This window comes from Montipora foliosa, chromosome 3 (genome assembly GCF_036669935.1).
Source record: "Montipora foliosa isolate CH-2021 chromosome 3, ASM3666993v2, whole genome shotgun sequence".
In the NCBI taxonomy this organism is placed as follows: Eukaryota; Metazoa; Cnidaria; class Anthozoa; order Scleractinia; family Acroporidae; genus Montipora; species Montipora foliosa.
This window is the reverse complement of record NC_090871.1, coordinates 34,518,393-34,533,392: the sequence shown is the minus strand read 5'-3', so window position 1 is coordinate 34,533,392 and position 15,000 is coordinate 34,518,393. Positions and strand designations below refer to the sequence as shown.

The window sequence follows — 15,000 nt, the reverse complement described above, 5'->3', positions numbered from 1 at the left end:
GCGCACCACCCAGGTTCAAGTGTTGTGCCAACTGCTGACAGTAGGGAGACAGCATGTTTGGGGTCACTTTCATCTTCTCTGGCGCTAGGGGATAATTTGAGTGGAGAGCATGGAGTTGATCTACTTCAAGAATGACTTCTAGATCTACTTCAAGAATGTACCCATCTTCACCATCATCGGGTATAGACATGACATTCAGCTCCTCAGTTTCATGCTCCGTCAACCAGAAAAAGTCGCGCATTGGGCGAGGTTGACTCATGGCCCATCCATACAAATTGTTGGCGTCCAAGTACATGATATAGTTAATGTCCTGAGTCGAGTCATAACCAAGTACATATGGGTTGTTTGCCGTGCCGTAACGATTGCTGATAATGGAAATACCGCCTCGGATGCCCTCTTCGACAAACAAGTACATGTCCGGGTCGGTTAATAATTCTAATTCCACATGCGTCATCTTAAGGCAGGCGGACCAAGCCAAACCAGGAGAGGTGCAGTAATGAGTGGGGTCTAATCCATAGTAGTTCAAACAGATGCTTCGAAAGTTTTCAAAGACATCAGCCAGATACGTCGGAGAGAAGATAGAGATCGTGGTACTCGCCAAGAGTTTGCAACAAGTGAAACCTTATAAACACTGTTTGTGCATGCTTGTTATCTTCATCGCTGATATGCTCTTCGGTAAGCTGGCTGAAGAAGGCTTCTTTGGGTGGGAGTTGTCGCTCTTGAAACTTGCTCATATCGTCCATATAATCGTATGGATACACGCCTTTTCTCAACAGCAGAGGTACTTTGCTCGCCTCGATGTAGCGCTTGAGAACATGAAATTTAGCATCTCCCTCCTTTGCCAGATTCGAAACAAGCTTTTCTAAAGAGGCATTCCTGAACTGAAGCGAGTCCAGAAAATCCAAGGGGCCAATCGAGAAGGAAATACACTTTTCCATATTGTTTGGAATGCAATTGATGGTCTTGTTCTTCAACTTTCCCGCGCTCAGCATAATGAGGTGGGAGTCGTAGCCTCTGAGGTTATGAAGAATGACCGGAATTCGACCCGTGAATTGAAAATTCAAATTGCAAGCGTTATGGGCCGCCCCTCTGAATTTACCAGTAAGATGGCAGTGATCTCGAACCCGATCAACATCAAGTTCTTCTCTACAAATGTGACAATGAGTGGCTTGTTGAAATTCTTGTTCTTCGGAAGGGCTCAACTGCATCGGAACAGTCTCTTTTAAGAGAATATGATGGATTCTTCCCTCTTCTTGTTGTAACGCTTCTAGGAACATATCCACTGCATCTGCTCCGCGATAGACTACGGGAGGTTTACAGTATTCTGGTTTTGGAGAGACAATTACGTAAACAAAACCATGCAGCTTGATGTTTCTGAAATTTCTCCGTCGAGGACTTGCGAGGATCCAGCGAGGCGAACCGAAGCTTGATGGTCAGGCTCTCGAAATCAGCATAAATGACAAAGGGGACTCGAAGCTGTTTCTGAAAATCTTTAAACTGGAGAAACATGTTATCCTCATTGGGAAGTTCTACTCGCTGGGGTCCATGCTGACTACACAGTGGCTTGTGGTCTTCAAGTAGCTGACTTCCCGCACGAAGCCTTGAAGACAATAAGGGCAGTAGTGTAATACATTGAGCTTTGTGCCCTGCTTGACTGGAAAGCAGTCGGTTGAGATTTTTGATTAAACAGTAATGTCGTTTCTCCCCTTTTCAAAACAACAGCAAACTGACATGCACGGGAAACTCGCGTTCTTTAGTGAGTTGTACGGGAAACAAATCTCCTTCTTCGAATCCGAAGACGTTGACTGCAATCTTGTTTTGTTTCTCAAACTTTACGATCTTACTGATTGATACAGGACACTCGATACCATCCAAGTTCAGTTCGTTGACATAAGGTTGGTAATGATGAATTCGCTCGGGGTTAGCTTTGTAAGGAACAGGATGTAAGGCCGCCAAGACGCTCCACATGAAACACTTGTTGTCTTTGTTTTCAATGATGGCTTTCTTATCCTTCAACATTTTAGGTAAAGGCAGATAGCTCCAACCTTTCAATGCATCCAACCACTTCCTTCCTTCTGATAGCTTGTAAAAGCGCTCAAAATCTTCTGGTTCACTTCGCTAAGCTGCTCTTCAATTTCGTGAACGTTTACCGTTGTCATGCAAAGGCTTCGGAAATGGGGTTCTGAAATCTCGTCAGACCCGTCCACTTTCGCTTGAATAACTTGACTTGAACGCTGATAAACCACTTGAGTCCCCTCTTAGTTTTCAGTTCTTGACTTAGACGATTGACTAGGATGCCTTCTTAGCATATAGTAACCTACTGAGGTAGTGTTTTTCTTAAAAGTAAAGTAACATTATTTAACGTCGATAACTCGTAACAGGAATTCAACTGACAAACCTGAGGTCGACGGTGCGCTTTACTCCCCTCTCTCCATCAGTGCTCCGTTTCACGGGTATTTAAAGCTACTTAGCTGCACGGAAAGGAAAGAAGTCGAAACAAGAATGCGAGATCCAGGAATTGAACTCAGGACCTCTTACACCAAGGCCGCGCACTAACCGACTGTGCCATCCTTGCTACTTATATCGTGTTTTTCTTGAATTCGAGGCTTAAACTTGAAGGTTTTCAGTGAGTCTTTCCTTGCGGTCGTCAAAGCGCATGGTTTTCAGAACAACCAGTATCTTCGCCTGAGTGTACACATTACCCTCCGTAGTCGTGTTGACGGTTGCGTCATCCCATCTCGATTGTTTTGCTCTCTGCTCTCCATTTTCTTCTCCTTCTGGATATTTTCGCTTGATGCTATCGCGATGATCATCTTCCTTCTCAAACTCACACAGCTTTTGGTGTTTTAAACATGTATCGGCGGCGGCGATATAACTTGCGGGAACAAAACTGGCATTTGTGAAGTTTCTCTTGAGAATGTTTCTTCATATGACGTAACCTGCGATCAGGCGTACTTTTCCTTAGACATGGTGCGAAAAGTGCATCTTTTCGATTTTTCGTTCGCAAGTAAAAGAACTTCCATAGTGAATAGATTCCTTATGTCGCACAAGATTTCTCTTCTGGGGGAACTGTTTCTCACAAATGTCACAAATGAAAGCCATGCTACTACTCATAAACCACTTGTCTCTGCTCCACACTCCGCTAGCACTTGTGTTGAAATCCTCGGTGACAGAATTTTTCTTGCTATGACTACTAATTTTCCCTGGCTGAAACTAGTTGTCATTGTGGCGCCAATCGGGCATGTTCAGGCGTGTGGACATAGCTCATTGTGCGGTTTGTATATGTGCAATCAATTGTGACGATCCTGTCCTGGTTATTAAATATTCTCATAGAAAACAATATGGACCCTTATGTGTGTACTGAATCAAGTGTATCGGTCCTGTTGAAGTTATTAAATATTCAAATCACGTCTCATTAGAAAACAATAGCGCTGACCACTCAACGGCAGTAACATCATGTAAGAAAAGAGGTGAAAACTTGAAAAAAATAGTTTTTTAAACGTTTGAGTAAAGGGTTAGGGTTAGGGTTCGTTGCTGGAGTTTAGGGTTAGGGATAGCGTTGGGGTTAGGGTTGTGGAGCTCCAGGGCTCCACAGCTCCATCTACCGTAGAAACCCCCACTTGGTATACTACTCATTTTCTTAAAGTAATGTTTCGTATCATCTTATCGGTTTCTGTATTCATACACTTACCCATTCAGTCTCAATATAACAACACAGCAAGGGAACAAAGAACAACTATACTAGGCACTTACCGGTACTCGAACGCGGACCCTCCAGATCGATAGTCCTGTGTCTTCACCACTACACTACAACGACGGGCACGCTCAACCCAACACAGTTCTTTTCATTTACTTTTCTATAATAAGTCAATTGATATCCATGTATAATAACCAAGACTAAATCTTAACCTGACCCTAATTTTTTTCTAGGCTTAATTTAGGCTCCAAAAAAATGTTCTTCAATTCAACTGAGTGCGTATTTAACCTAGGGGAAATGAGGATCACCAATCTAAAATAGTAGGTCAAATTGGATTCAACCTGCATAATGGCTTTTATGGGCAATAAAACTAATTAATATATACAGTAATAAAGAGGAAACATACGTTAAATAGCTTGTGGGGTCGTACATAAATGAAATGAAATCAAATTAATACAAATCAAATCATGTTGGTTTTATAGGAAAGGGGAAAACAAGGACAGCGCAAGGAGTTGACGTAAAATATTTGTTTTGTGGTGCATGAAATTTAACAATTGCGAAAGAAAGAAATTGAGGTTGGGGCACTGCAGTACCGTTCAAATGAATAAATAGACGATATAAAGGAAATTTGTTAATGAAATATGTGGGGGAATAAGAAGTATTGTGTTACCGGTAAAATCCGTTCACAGGTTGAATCCGCTTTTACCTAGGTTGAATTGGTGATCCTCATTTTACTTGGGTTGAATACGCACTCAAATGAATTGAAGAACTTTTTTTCCAGCCTAAATTAAACCTAGAGAAATATTAGGGTCAGGTTAGGATTAGTTTTTGTTATTATTCATGGATATCAATTAACTTATTATACAGGAAAGCTGTGTTGGGTTGAGCATGTCCGTCGTTGTAGTGTAGTGGTGAAGACACAGGATTAAAGATCTGCAAGGTCCGAGTTCGCGTACCGGTAAGTGCATAGTAAAGTTGTTTGTTCCCTTACTATGTTGTACTGTTCAGACTGTTCTTCAGTACACATGAAAATTTGCATAATTTACTAGCAAGACCAGGAATGCTTTGAGGTACTTTTATTATCGCGTAAAGTTCTCTCAAATTGCGACAACCCGACTACAAAAATTGAATCAGTATTAACCCAACTCACGTGACTCTTGGGAAGAAATTGTTTGTAAGCGTTTGAGAGAGATCCTAAGGTAGCAACTAACTTCTTATGGATATACCAATTTTGAAACAAGTTGCGTAAAAAAAGTAAAATTAAAAATAATCGAGCCTCTAATCAATCTAGAGTGATCTCTTCGCCTTACTAAAGTTCAAAAACCAAGCTCTTCCGTGCCAGTGTTTCAGTTGCTAAATCGCCAAAAAACCTAGACTATTTCAAATGGTAATTGCCTCAATGCCTAAAGATCTCTTCCCCGAATGATTTCAGTGACGTCCATGTTGAAAAAAAAAGGAAGGAAATCGACCACAAAAAAAATACATTCTTTTCTCTTTACAGCGAAAAAAAGGGCAGTTTATCGATGTCATTTCGAAAGACAAGCTGAATTTCTAAACAATTACAATATTTTTTTACTCCATCAATACACCAATAGTCATCATACTATCCTTAAGCTTACCTATCAGCTATCTCGAGCTTCAAGAATTAAGGCTAAAACATTTGATCTTTGTTTTTATATCTGCTATTACCACAGAATCTACTGGACAGCTGCTTTCCAACAGAATGTTCTACCAATCATAAGCAGTGTTATGTAGTGGTTTGAAATATTGATTGTTCTAAGTAAAGTGATTTTTTGTTTCAACTGCTTAGCTAGAAATATTAATGGTGGGATTATCCACCAAAGGAAACAAAAATCAACTGACTTTTACACAAAGTCAACCTTAACCAACTGTAATTTGCCATAAACGTCGGCCAGAATATACAAAAGGAATCTTTTTTTTCTTTTTTCATATAAACCTTATGCGTGGCATCTTTTATTTTCGTCAGAGCCCCGTGTGTAGACTTTACTCTACACACGCGAAGACCTTGTAGACACTTCTGTTGGTTCTTCTCTTTCCCTCTTATACATTCCTGTCGTTACATCTCTCACGGCAAGACTCCCTTTCGGAGACGAGATGCTCCCTTCTCGCACTGTGATAGTTTCTACTCGGGAGGAGTCTCTCAGGCTAATATATTCACTGGGTAAAAGGGACCGGAGTCGTGCTATTTCACATCGCGCCTCATACAGGTCAGCGGTCTGCTGCATTGCTTTGTCCTTAATTGCACGGTTTTCACGCTGCAGCAACTGAAGGGGAAAAAAAATTCATCATCATCCATATACAGAGGCACAGGGAACATGGGCTCGTATTACAACATGTAAGCACAAATACAGAGTAATCCTGTAGCTATTCCGGACTGCGGGGATGCAGTGTTTTGCAGGGATGGCGCAGTGGTGACAGCACTCGCCTCCCACCAATGTGGCCCGGGTTCGATTTCCAGACTAGGCGTCATATGTGGGTTGAGTTTATTGCCTCTCTTCTCTACACCGAGAGGCTTTTCGCTGGGGACTCCGATTTCCCCGCTCCTCAAAAACCAACATTTGACTTGATCTGGCTTAATTTTTAATTTTAGTTTACAGTGTCCCCAGTTAGTGCTCCAGCGCTAGATCGACTAGACACTTAAATAAAGTTCCTTTCCTTTTTCCTTTTACCGCTATTTTTATTGGTCCCTATGACATGTAGCTTCTTTGTTATCAGGGCAACGTGCATTGTGTCTGTTGTATCCTCCAATGTTCCGTTCTCGAATCACAGACCGCGTGTGGAAAGCTACAGGGTATCCCCAAATACACGATAATACGTAAGTGCGTCAAAATATCGGCGGAGGAAAATATTTTACAAAGGCGGTGTACTGATAACTAGCGAAAACGCCTCGTTTTGTCATTGTTGGACATCTGTACATGCTTTAACATCGCGTACAAACAAATGCTTTGATAACTTTGACTTATACTATTTGAATACCGTGTTTACTCGACTTAAGGCCGCCCCCTTAATACACAAAACTGTATTAAATTACTTGGAGTTACCATTGACGACAAAGTTAATTTTCATGAACATATTGCTGGCCTACGCCGCAAAATTAGTAGACAAATTAGTGTACTTAAGGACGGTGCCTACTAATTTAAAGGTATGTTTGCCCCGATTTATGATTATGCAGAAAAGGTAGATCTTAACAAGTGTTATTGAAATCCAACAAGAAAATTGGAGGTAACCACGCATTTTTCAAAGATAATTCATGAACAATATTTGTAAAAAGGTCTAAAATACAAAGCAATGTATGGTGTTCACTCTCAAATTGAAGCTTAATTATCTCTAAAGAAGGCATGGTTACCCCCAATTTTCATTTTGGATACCAAGAGTACTTACGAAGATCTACTTTCTCTATATAGTTTTAAACCGCGCAAAAATATCCCTGCATTAGTAAGCATCACCGATAGGAAATCCGAGTATCTGGAGTTGCGCAGAACGTATGCGCAATAACAATAGTAGGCACCGTTCTTAACGGATTCAAACGCCTTATCCCTTTTGATGTTAAGTTAAAGTTATACAATTCGTTAATTACTGTTCAATTGTGTGGCACTTTCGTTCTAACAGTGATTCAGATAAGCTTGAAAATTTAAACGAACGAGAATTACAGCGTGTTTCTCAAAATAAGGATAAGGACTATCAATCATTATTAATGATGGCCAATAGGACCACAATGTATAACAGACGACTTCAAAATATTGTCTTACTAGTGTATAAAGCACTAAATGATGTAGCTCCATCATACATTAAGCATCTCTTCTTTTTACGTGCCAAACCATATGATCTCAGGCGGTCTCGTATTTTATAGTCTTCCTAGATATAACAAAACATCATATGGACTTAAATCAATTAGAAATTTAGGGCCTAACTTATGGAATTCTCTTAAAGATAATATTAGATTATCTCAGGACTTAAGTTCTTTTAAAAATCTGATTTCCAAAATTGACTTTGCTGATATGCAGTTATAATAATGTTCCTCTTATTTATTTATTTTTTTATGCTACTTAATTTTATTCCAATTTTATCCCATTTTAATGTAAATGTACTTTAAATATTTTGTATCTAGCTTTAGTTTTAATAGTCCTTGCTCGCTCAAACTAGCACCAGTGTGCTATATATTGTCAGTGACTTTTATTTTAAATAAAGATTCTATTCTATTATATTCCATTCTATTCTACAAAAACAGCTCAAGTAATTCCCTAAAAAAAACACAACCGTGGGTCTTTTCAATCTAAACCAGTTTGGGAAATAAATTCTCAAGAGTTATCAGGATTTTTAAGTTCAAAGTGTTTAAGTATGTTTTAAATGTTATCATTGTGATTCGTGCGCCCTTTTCTCTCAAAACTATCACAAAAAACCCTGTATGAGGGCCGTACGCATACGCGTGAGTGAGACCGTAAAAAACCGTACGGTCAAAAAGAAACAAAACCCCACTTACCAAGTTTTGTCTTGCAAGGTCAAGCTTTTCGCATTTTAGCTTCGAAATCTCGTTTTGGAGCTTTTCGATTTGCCTGGAAAACGATTCTGAAAATGAAGGTAACCCAGAATGTATCCTTAATTGCTTTAGTTCAGCACAAATACTAATTTTAAAAAAATGGGATAACGTTATCATTGGAGTAATTGTTGCAAATACTTCTTCAGTAATTTGGAGAGGAAATTTTACAACTTTACTACTGACCAGTGTGAATGTTCAGAAATGTACCTCATGTAACACCACTTACCAGTGGATGCTGGCATCTGTTCACGTGACAATATACTTTCAAGTTTGGGAAGAGAGGGTGACCTTTCATGCAATACCTGGAAATGAATCGACAAATAAGTGTGGCAACACTAAAGAAACTGACACTATTTGAAAATGAAACATCAATTATCAGGCCAAATTAGATAAATAACAGTGTTCCCAGTTATTTTCACTTCTTTTGCAATAAGAAGCTTGGCATGCAGTCGGCGGGCTAACCAAGGGGAGGTTACGGCCAGATAATAGAAGATTAAGCTTCGCGTTTGCCGCCAAAGAAAAACGGCTAGGAAGACTTCAATAAATGAAAGACATGCATATGTACTGCAGGAAAAAAAAGCATTTTCAGCAACGAAGCTTATAAAAGCAGTAACGAAAACGAAGCCCGAACGGGATTTGAATCCATGACCTCTGCGATATCAATGCTATCAAGCCAACTAGGAGCTGGTCCTTTTGTGAGTTCAAAAGAAAACTCATCGAGGATGTGAATAGGATTGCTACAAACCTGCTTCATAAATTTATGTACATATGTAGAAGTTATTGAACTAGGGTGAGGAACGTACCGGGAAAATATTGGTCGAGTTCCTGTTTTTGCAAGTTTATGGACCAAACCTGAAAGGCGAGGTCCATAGACTTGCAAAAAAGAAACGAGACCAATATTTTCAGAACGGAACGAACAAGCTAGTTCAATAAGGTTTTTATTATATTGGCTCTCTTGCGTAGGGCTTTCTATTCCTCGAGTCTTCCGCCTGCTTGTGTTTACGGTTGTGGAAGTAAAATTCGTACTGGAACTCCTCCATGACTTAATAAAACATTTCTCGCATTTTTCTTTTTATGTCGGAGAAAATGGGAACAGTTTGGCAACCTATATATACGCTGCTTTGTGACTGGTCCATCTTAGCGGTCCGTTTAGCAAAATTGGCACCGTTCAGAGAACCAATCAGAATTCTCCTTCTCATCTCAGACCAGTTTGCCAATATAATAAATATATGCATCTCAGTTTTATTGAGTTTGGGTAAACAGCAATTTCAGACCTACGTTTTGCTGTTTTTCTTAAACCACGAAACTTAATCTATCGATAGTTTAGTGAGAAGGGAGTGACTTATGTCAGAGTGATACGGAGTGATCTATCGGTTGAGAGGGCGAATGAATTTTTGTTTTGGCTAAATGCAACAGGTGTGGTTTTGGCTATCTGAATGCCACCTTCCAGTTGAGATTTGTGGTCATCGGAATGGAAGAGTGAGTGTGAAATTAAAATTTAAAGGATCCTGGCAGTTAGATAAGCAACTTAAGATTGCTTCATAACCTTGGTTACTTGAAAGTGGCTGATGGCGCGACTGACGCGCGGCCCTCCCACGCGGAAAGTAAATGAACATGGCTTCCCAACTTTGAAAATTGTTTTTTCGCCAAAATTGTGTGGACGTATCATTTTTTCGAAATGTTTACCTCTCCGTAAGAAGACTGCAAAATCTTTTGAGTCCAACAGATGGTTTAAAAAAAATCATTTCCTACTGTTCTGAACAAATTTTCTGATTCTAATAACCATCGATCGAGGGACACACCAGCTTTTACTTCGGGTAGACGAGCACAGAACGCATCGTCAGAAAGGAATGCAAATGCGAGAAATTTACTCACAAATAATTAGTACATGGAAGTTTGGCAATGTGGGTAGGGTTAGGGTCACTGCCACACTGCCAAACTTCCAAACTTTCAGTGTAGTGTGGTAGTGTGTAAGTTTGGCAGTGTGGTAGTGACCCTAACCCTAACCCTCACTGCCAAACTTCCACACTTCCAAACTTCCATGAACTAATTATTTGTGAATAAATTTCTCGCATTTGCATTCCTTTCTGATGACGCGTTCTGTGCTCTTCTACCCGAAGTAAAAGCCGACACACCCGTCCTTGGAGTCGTGAACGCTACGGAAAACAAGCAAAAATCTCCAAAAGGGGATTCCAATATTTCCAGACCATGTGAAGAAGATACTCCTCCAACCTTTGTCCCTTTCTGCGAAGAGTTCGAGGTTGAGCTCTCGTTCCAAATTCATTCGATTTCTTCGCCCACGTCCACGTAAACAATAGATCTCAAGCAGAGGTACACGAACGCGTGCACGTAGTTGGGAATTGCTCGAATGCTCAAATGGTGACTTTGGCGAATTCGAATTCTGTGCCATCGAAAAAATGCGAAACTTTCACGCGAAATATCTCCAGTTTTTCTTCGGTAAAATTTCTTCAAATTTTGCAGAGCGGTACTTACTGTTTACGCCTTCTGTCTGCCAATTCATCAAGAAATTCTGTCACTAAAAGCGACGAAACTACCTTTGTAACCCCGATTTTTTTGGCCTTCAGAAGATTCCTCTGAACAAATTTCATGTAATGTCAAAGTTAAGGAAATTTTCACCGAAGGAAATGGAAGAAAATCAAAATAAAAGCAAAATAAACAGTGCAAACAACTTATCTTTACAGAGTTATAATTCCAGGTAAGACCCCGTAAATTTACCTCTGGTGGTTGAAAAGAGTAGTTTTGTCTTTAAGAAGTTTATTTCAATACACTTGAGAGATGTGCGATTAAGAGGATATTAACGAGCGCCAAATGAACACTCAGAACAGCGAATAACCATATGGAGCAACCTTAAAGTGCCCCTGTGATCAAAAAACTTCCTTTTTCCTTCAAATTTTGAAAGTGTGTTTGCTTAACACCTGACTGGCAAAATTTTGAGCTTTGATTTTCATCCAACGGCCGTTTACTTTGAGTTCTGGATTTCACGGTCCGCGATTACTCACGTTCAAAACTGATGGATTGGACCTCAGAGGGTTGGATCCAGGGAAAAGTGACGTCAAAGGTTCACTAGCTTAAAAAAATTTCAGCGTGTGAATGAACTTATTATATCTCTGCAAAACGCGAGTTCAAAAGTCTGAAAGCCCAAAACTCCCGTGCTTCATATTAATTATACGTCGTACACGCTCATTGCATTCTTAAACTAGTTAGCCTTTGACGTATTTTCTCCTCGATCCAGCTCTCTCAAGATCTTAAAGTTAGTAATGGCGGACCATTAAATAGGAAAATTCCAGTTAACATAAACAGGTGTCTTTTTGAAATCAAGTCTTAAAAGTTTGGTCGCTTAGTCTTTCGTTAACATAGTTTTGAAATCCAAAGAAAAATAAGAATTGATTTTTTGGTCACAGGGGCAGTTGTAGGCAAACCTGAAAAATTCAGACTTAACGGGCTTCGATCCCATGACCCCGCGCGACTGGGCTGCACTTGCTCCACCAACTGAGCAAAAATTGAAGCCAGCTGGGTGCTGTTTCTAAAATCATTTAGAGTGTGTCCACAATTTTTCATTACAGACACATTCAGTACTATCCTTACATAGTGGCTGAATGGGTAAAGGTGGGAGCGGTCGTGGGTTCAAGTCTCTCTAAGTAACCGCTCCCTCGCCGCGTATTTGTTATTTCTCAATCTTTCCTAAGAATTCATACATTCTTCTTCAGTCTCTGTTTTACACTATTGAAATTAAAATTCACACAGTTCTTCAGTTTCTAAAGCAATAGCCACATACAGACATTGACTGTCTATACTATTTGTTTTAATTGCCTCTTTCCGTAAACGGCTGCTCTCTCAAGCTTCCAGCCCAAATAAAAGGGCCATGTAAAAGGATGGTCCTTAAGTTACCATTCTCCAATCTTACCTTCTTTCCTTGACAAATCTTATTACAAAACAACAATTTAAATCGTAATTTTATTCCTGGTGATACGCACATACGAACCCTTGAGGTAACGATGATGGAGCAATGATAGGTGGTTACTCACCTCTTCGACTCTTTCAGATTCAGGATCAGTTGGATCAAACATCAAAAGGCCAGGTGGCACCGAGCGTGGTCTGTTATCTGTCACATCCAACAACGGCGAGACGATAGCAGTTTTCTTCTGCTTTGGCGCAGAAACAGGACTTGAACCCACAGATTGTGCATTATTAAGAGAGGTCTGAGTATCAGAGGCTTTTCTCCGGAAATAGGGCGAGCTTGTGGGCGATCTGCCTAAGTTCCGTTGAGCTTCCGCTCTTTCATCGTGGGGTTTAGACAAAGATTGCGTGCAAGCTACATTGTGTTCAGATACAGTTGAAGTTAGTTGATTAATATGTCGTCGCTCTTCTGTAGCGTCCGTCGGATCAGAACCTTTTCGGTGACGTGTCGGAGACTTATTATAAGGCATAAGCCTAACTGGCTCTTCAGATTCATCTTCGGGTCCCGAGCGGTACCCTCCGACATACCGAACCTGATATTCCACAGGCGAACTGCCTTCGTAAGATACACGAGAGGGCGACGATTTATCCTGGTCGCGAGATGGTGTCCTATACAAACGATCCTGAAGTTCCAACTGAGATACCGACTTTGAGTGAACCACTGGTTTCTTCACGCGTGATGACGTGCGAGGTGAGGATGTGAATTCAGTGTTGCTTTTCTCTTTTCTTGGTTCTGGGGTCTGTGAGCGCGCGTATTGACTACTGGAATAAGAATAAGAATCCTCCCCACGATGTCTGGACATTTCAGATGTGTTGGACTCGGAGCTGGAATCTTCTGTGTAAAATACTGGGTTATTCATATTTTGTTCTTGAACCACAAGGGACTCCATACTCTTGCAGCGACCAGCTGGTTCTCTACAAGTACATAAAAGCGATTGATAACAATAACAATTTAGTCGCTTGATACCTTTATTACAAGGTGGCAAAAAGGCGAAACTACTGGTGTGAATGGAATTGCTGTTTAAGAGACGCAAAACCAAATTGGATAAAAAGCAAACCATGACATTCAATTCCCTCAATGTGAATATTAACTAGCACACAGTAGCCATTCTGCGTCATTGTCCTTTTTTTGGTAATAACTTCACTTACTTTTTCGGTGGCTTGGACGATTTCTTGGCTGTCAATAAACTTTGCACGGACTTTCTCCTTTCTTTTGCCTAAGCAGTACATATATTAACTGCATATAAGTAAAAGAGGCATATATTTGCAAGGGCATAGCATTCTTGCAAAACTCCAAAACCCGCTTTACAAATGGAATTATAGATAGTAGCGCTGTTTTGTTGCAGGGCAGGAGGGTTGGCGCAGAGCACTCATCTTCCTTGTCCAATGTCGCTGCCCCGGGTTCGATACCCGGACTCGATGCCATATGTTGGCGGAGAGAGGTTTCTCCATGTAGTCCACTTTTGACCTCTCACCAAAAACCAACATTTGATTTGCACTGCTTTAATTTCCTGTCTCCCTCCCAAATTACTAGAACAGACTGAATAAAGTTATTATAGTTACTGTCATTATGATTATCACTATCACTCTTAATATTCTATTGTTAGTATGGTATATACCAAAACAGTGGTAGCGTTGAACGCACGCGTTGATTGGCTACTCAACTCCGGATATCCTTTGCTATACACCTCCAAACAATTCGCGCCCACTTTCCGCCCGAGAATGTAGTAATCTTTGCAGGAATAAATGAGTTAAAATCATCTTTTTGTGCTATATTATCTCACTGTTTCGCGGATCGGTAAATATCCACCACTAGCCACCTCCACTTCGGTGAATAGTTCCCAAATATTTATTATTAGTATATACTTATTAGTATATACAGTGGATAGCGTTGAACGCGGGCGCTGTTGGCTCGTCAAATTCCGAATATCCTGTGTTATTTACCTCCGAGCAACTTGGGGAAAAAATGGCGTCCCGATTTGCATGCGTGACAAGTGAAGAAAACTTTGTGCTGTATATTATCTCACTGTTTTAGTATATACTAAAACAACTATTCACCTCAGTGTCGGTGGCTAGCGCTTCGCGGATCGGTAAATATCCACCGCTAGCCACCTCCACTTCGGTGAATAGTTGTTAATTATCACCATCATATGGTCCATGTAGCAGTCCCGTACAACTCCGTGGTCAAAGAGCATTCGCCCCTTTGTATTTTATCAACAATCAATGAGAACGTTACCTTTTTCGCCCAGGTCTTTGGAAAGCTGTCATCTGAGTCCGCGTCATCAGCTGCTGAGTGAGCTTCTCTCATAGACACGGATCTATTCACTGGACTTCTGCCACGCAATACGTTCCGGATTGACGGAAACATCCTACGTTCTCTCGGTGGAGCCTTAAAACAAATAAACAAACAAAAACAACAATAAACATTTTCTACTACAACGGGTAGTGCAGTGTTTTGCTGTTACTAAAATAACATCATTACCTCCTCTCCTCCTGCATCAAGTATTAAAGCATTCTTTTCAATCAAATCGACCGCTAACGTACTCAACAAAGTGGAACGAGTGCGACCCTATAACAAACCGGAAGAAAATCGTATTAAGGGACTCCTTTCTTCAAGCGCAGTAAAATCGTACGTATAAGAACCAAGTGGATTAAGAACCTACAGAGTCCCCTCTTCGCTGATTGGCCACAAAAAAAACTTAGAAGCACGGAATTCGAACACTTCTGCAACTGGTTCGATAACAGTAAGTTCCCAGGGGCCCTTCCC

General features: G+C 40.5%; 1 protein-coding gene and 1 pseudogene across 5 annotated transcripts in view; both read right to left on the bottom strand.

The window, feature by feature from the left end:
- Positions 1-3,394, bottom strand: part of LOC137994773 (uncharacterized) — a 4,533-nt pseudogene extending 1,139 nt beyond the window's left edge.
- Positions 3,395-4,758: 1,364 nt separating this feature from the next.
- LOC137997334 (rap1 GTPase-activating protein 1-like) overlaps positions 4,759-15,000 on the bottom strand; it is a 43,065-nt gene continuing 32,823 nt past the window's right edge. For all 5 annotated transcript variants that reach the window (XM_068843265.1, XM_068843270.1, XM_068843268.1 and 2 more), the window contains exons 18-24: positions 14,716-14,802; positions 14,470-14,622; positions 13,383-13,450; positions 12,302-13,148; positions 8,482-8,557; positions 8,199-8,284; positions 4,759-5,982 (exon numbers count right to left, since the gene is read on the bottom strand). In XM_068843265.1, the coding sequence (XP_068699366.1) occupies positions 5,707-5,982; positions 8,199-8,284; positions 8,482-8,557; positions 12,302-13,148; positions 13,383-13,450; positions 14,470-14,622; positions 14,716-14,802 (1,593 nt within the window). In that variant the 3' untranslated portion in view covers positions 4,759-5,706. The remainder of the gene's footprint in view (positions 5,983-8,198; positions 8,285-8,481; positions 8,558-12,301; positions 13,149-13,382; positions 13,451-14,469; positions 14,623-14,715; positions 14,803-15,000) is intronic.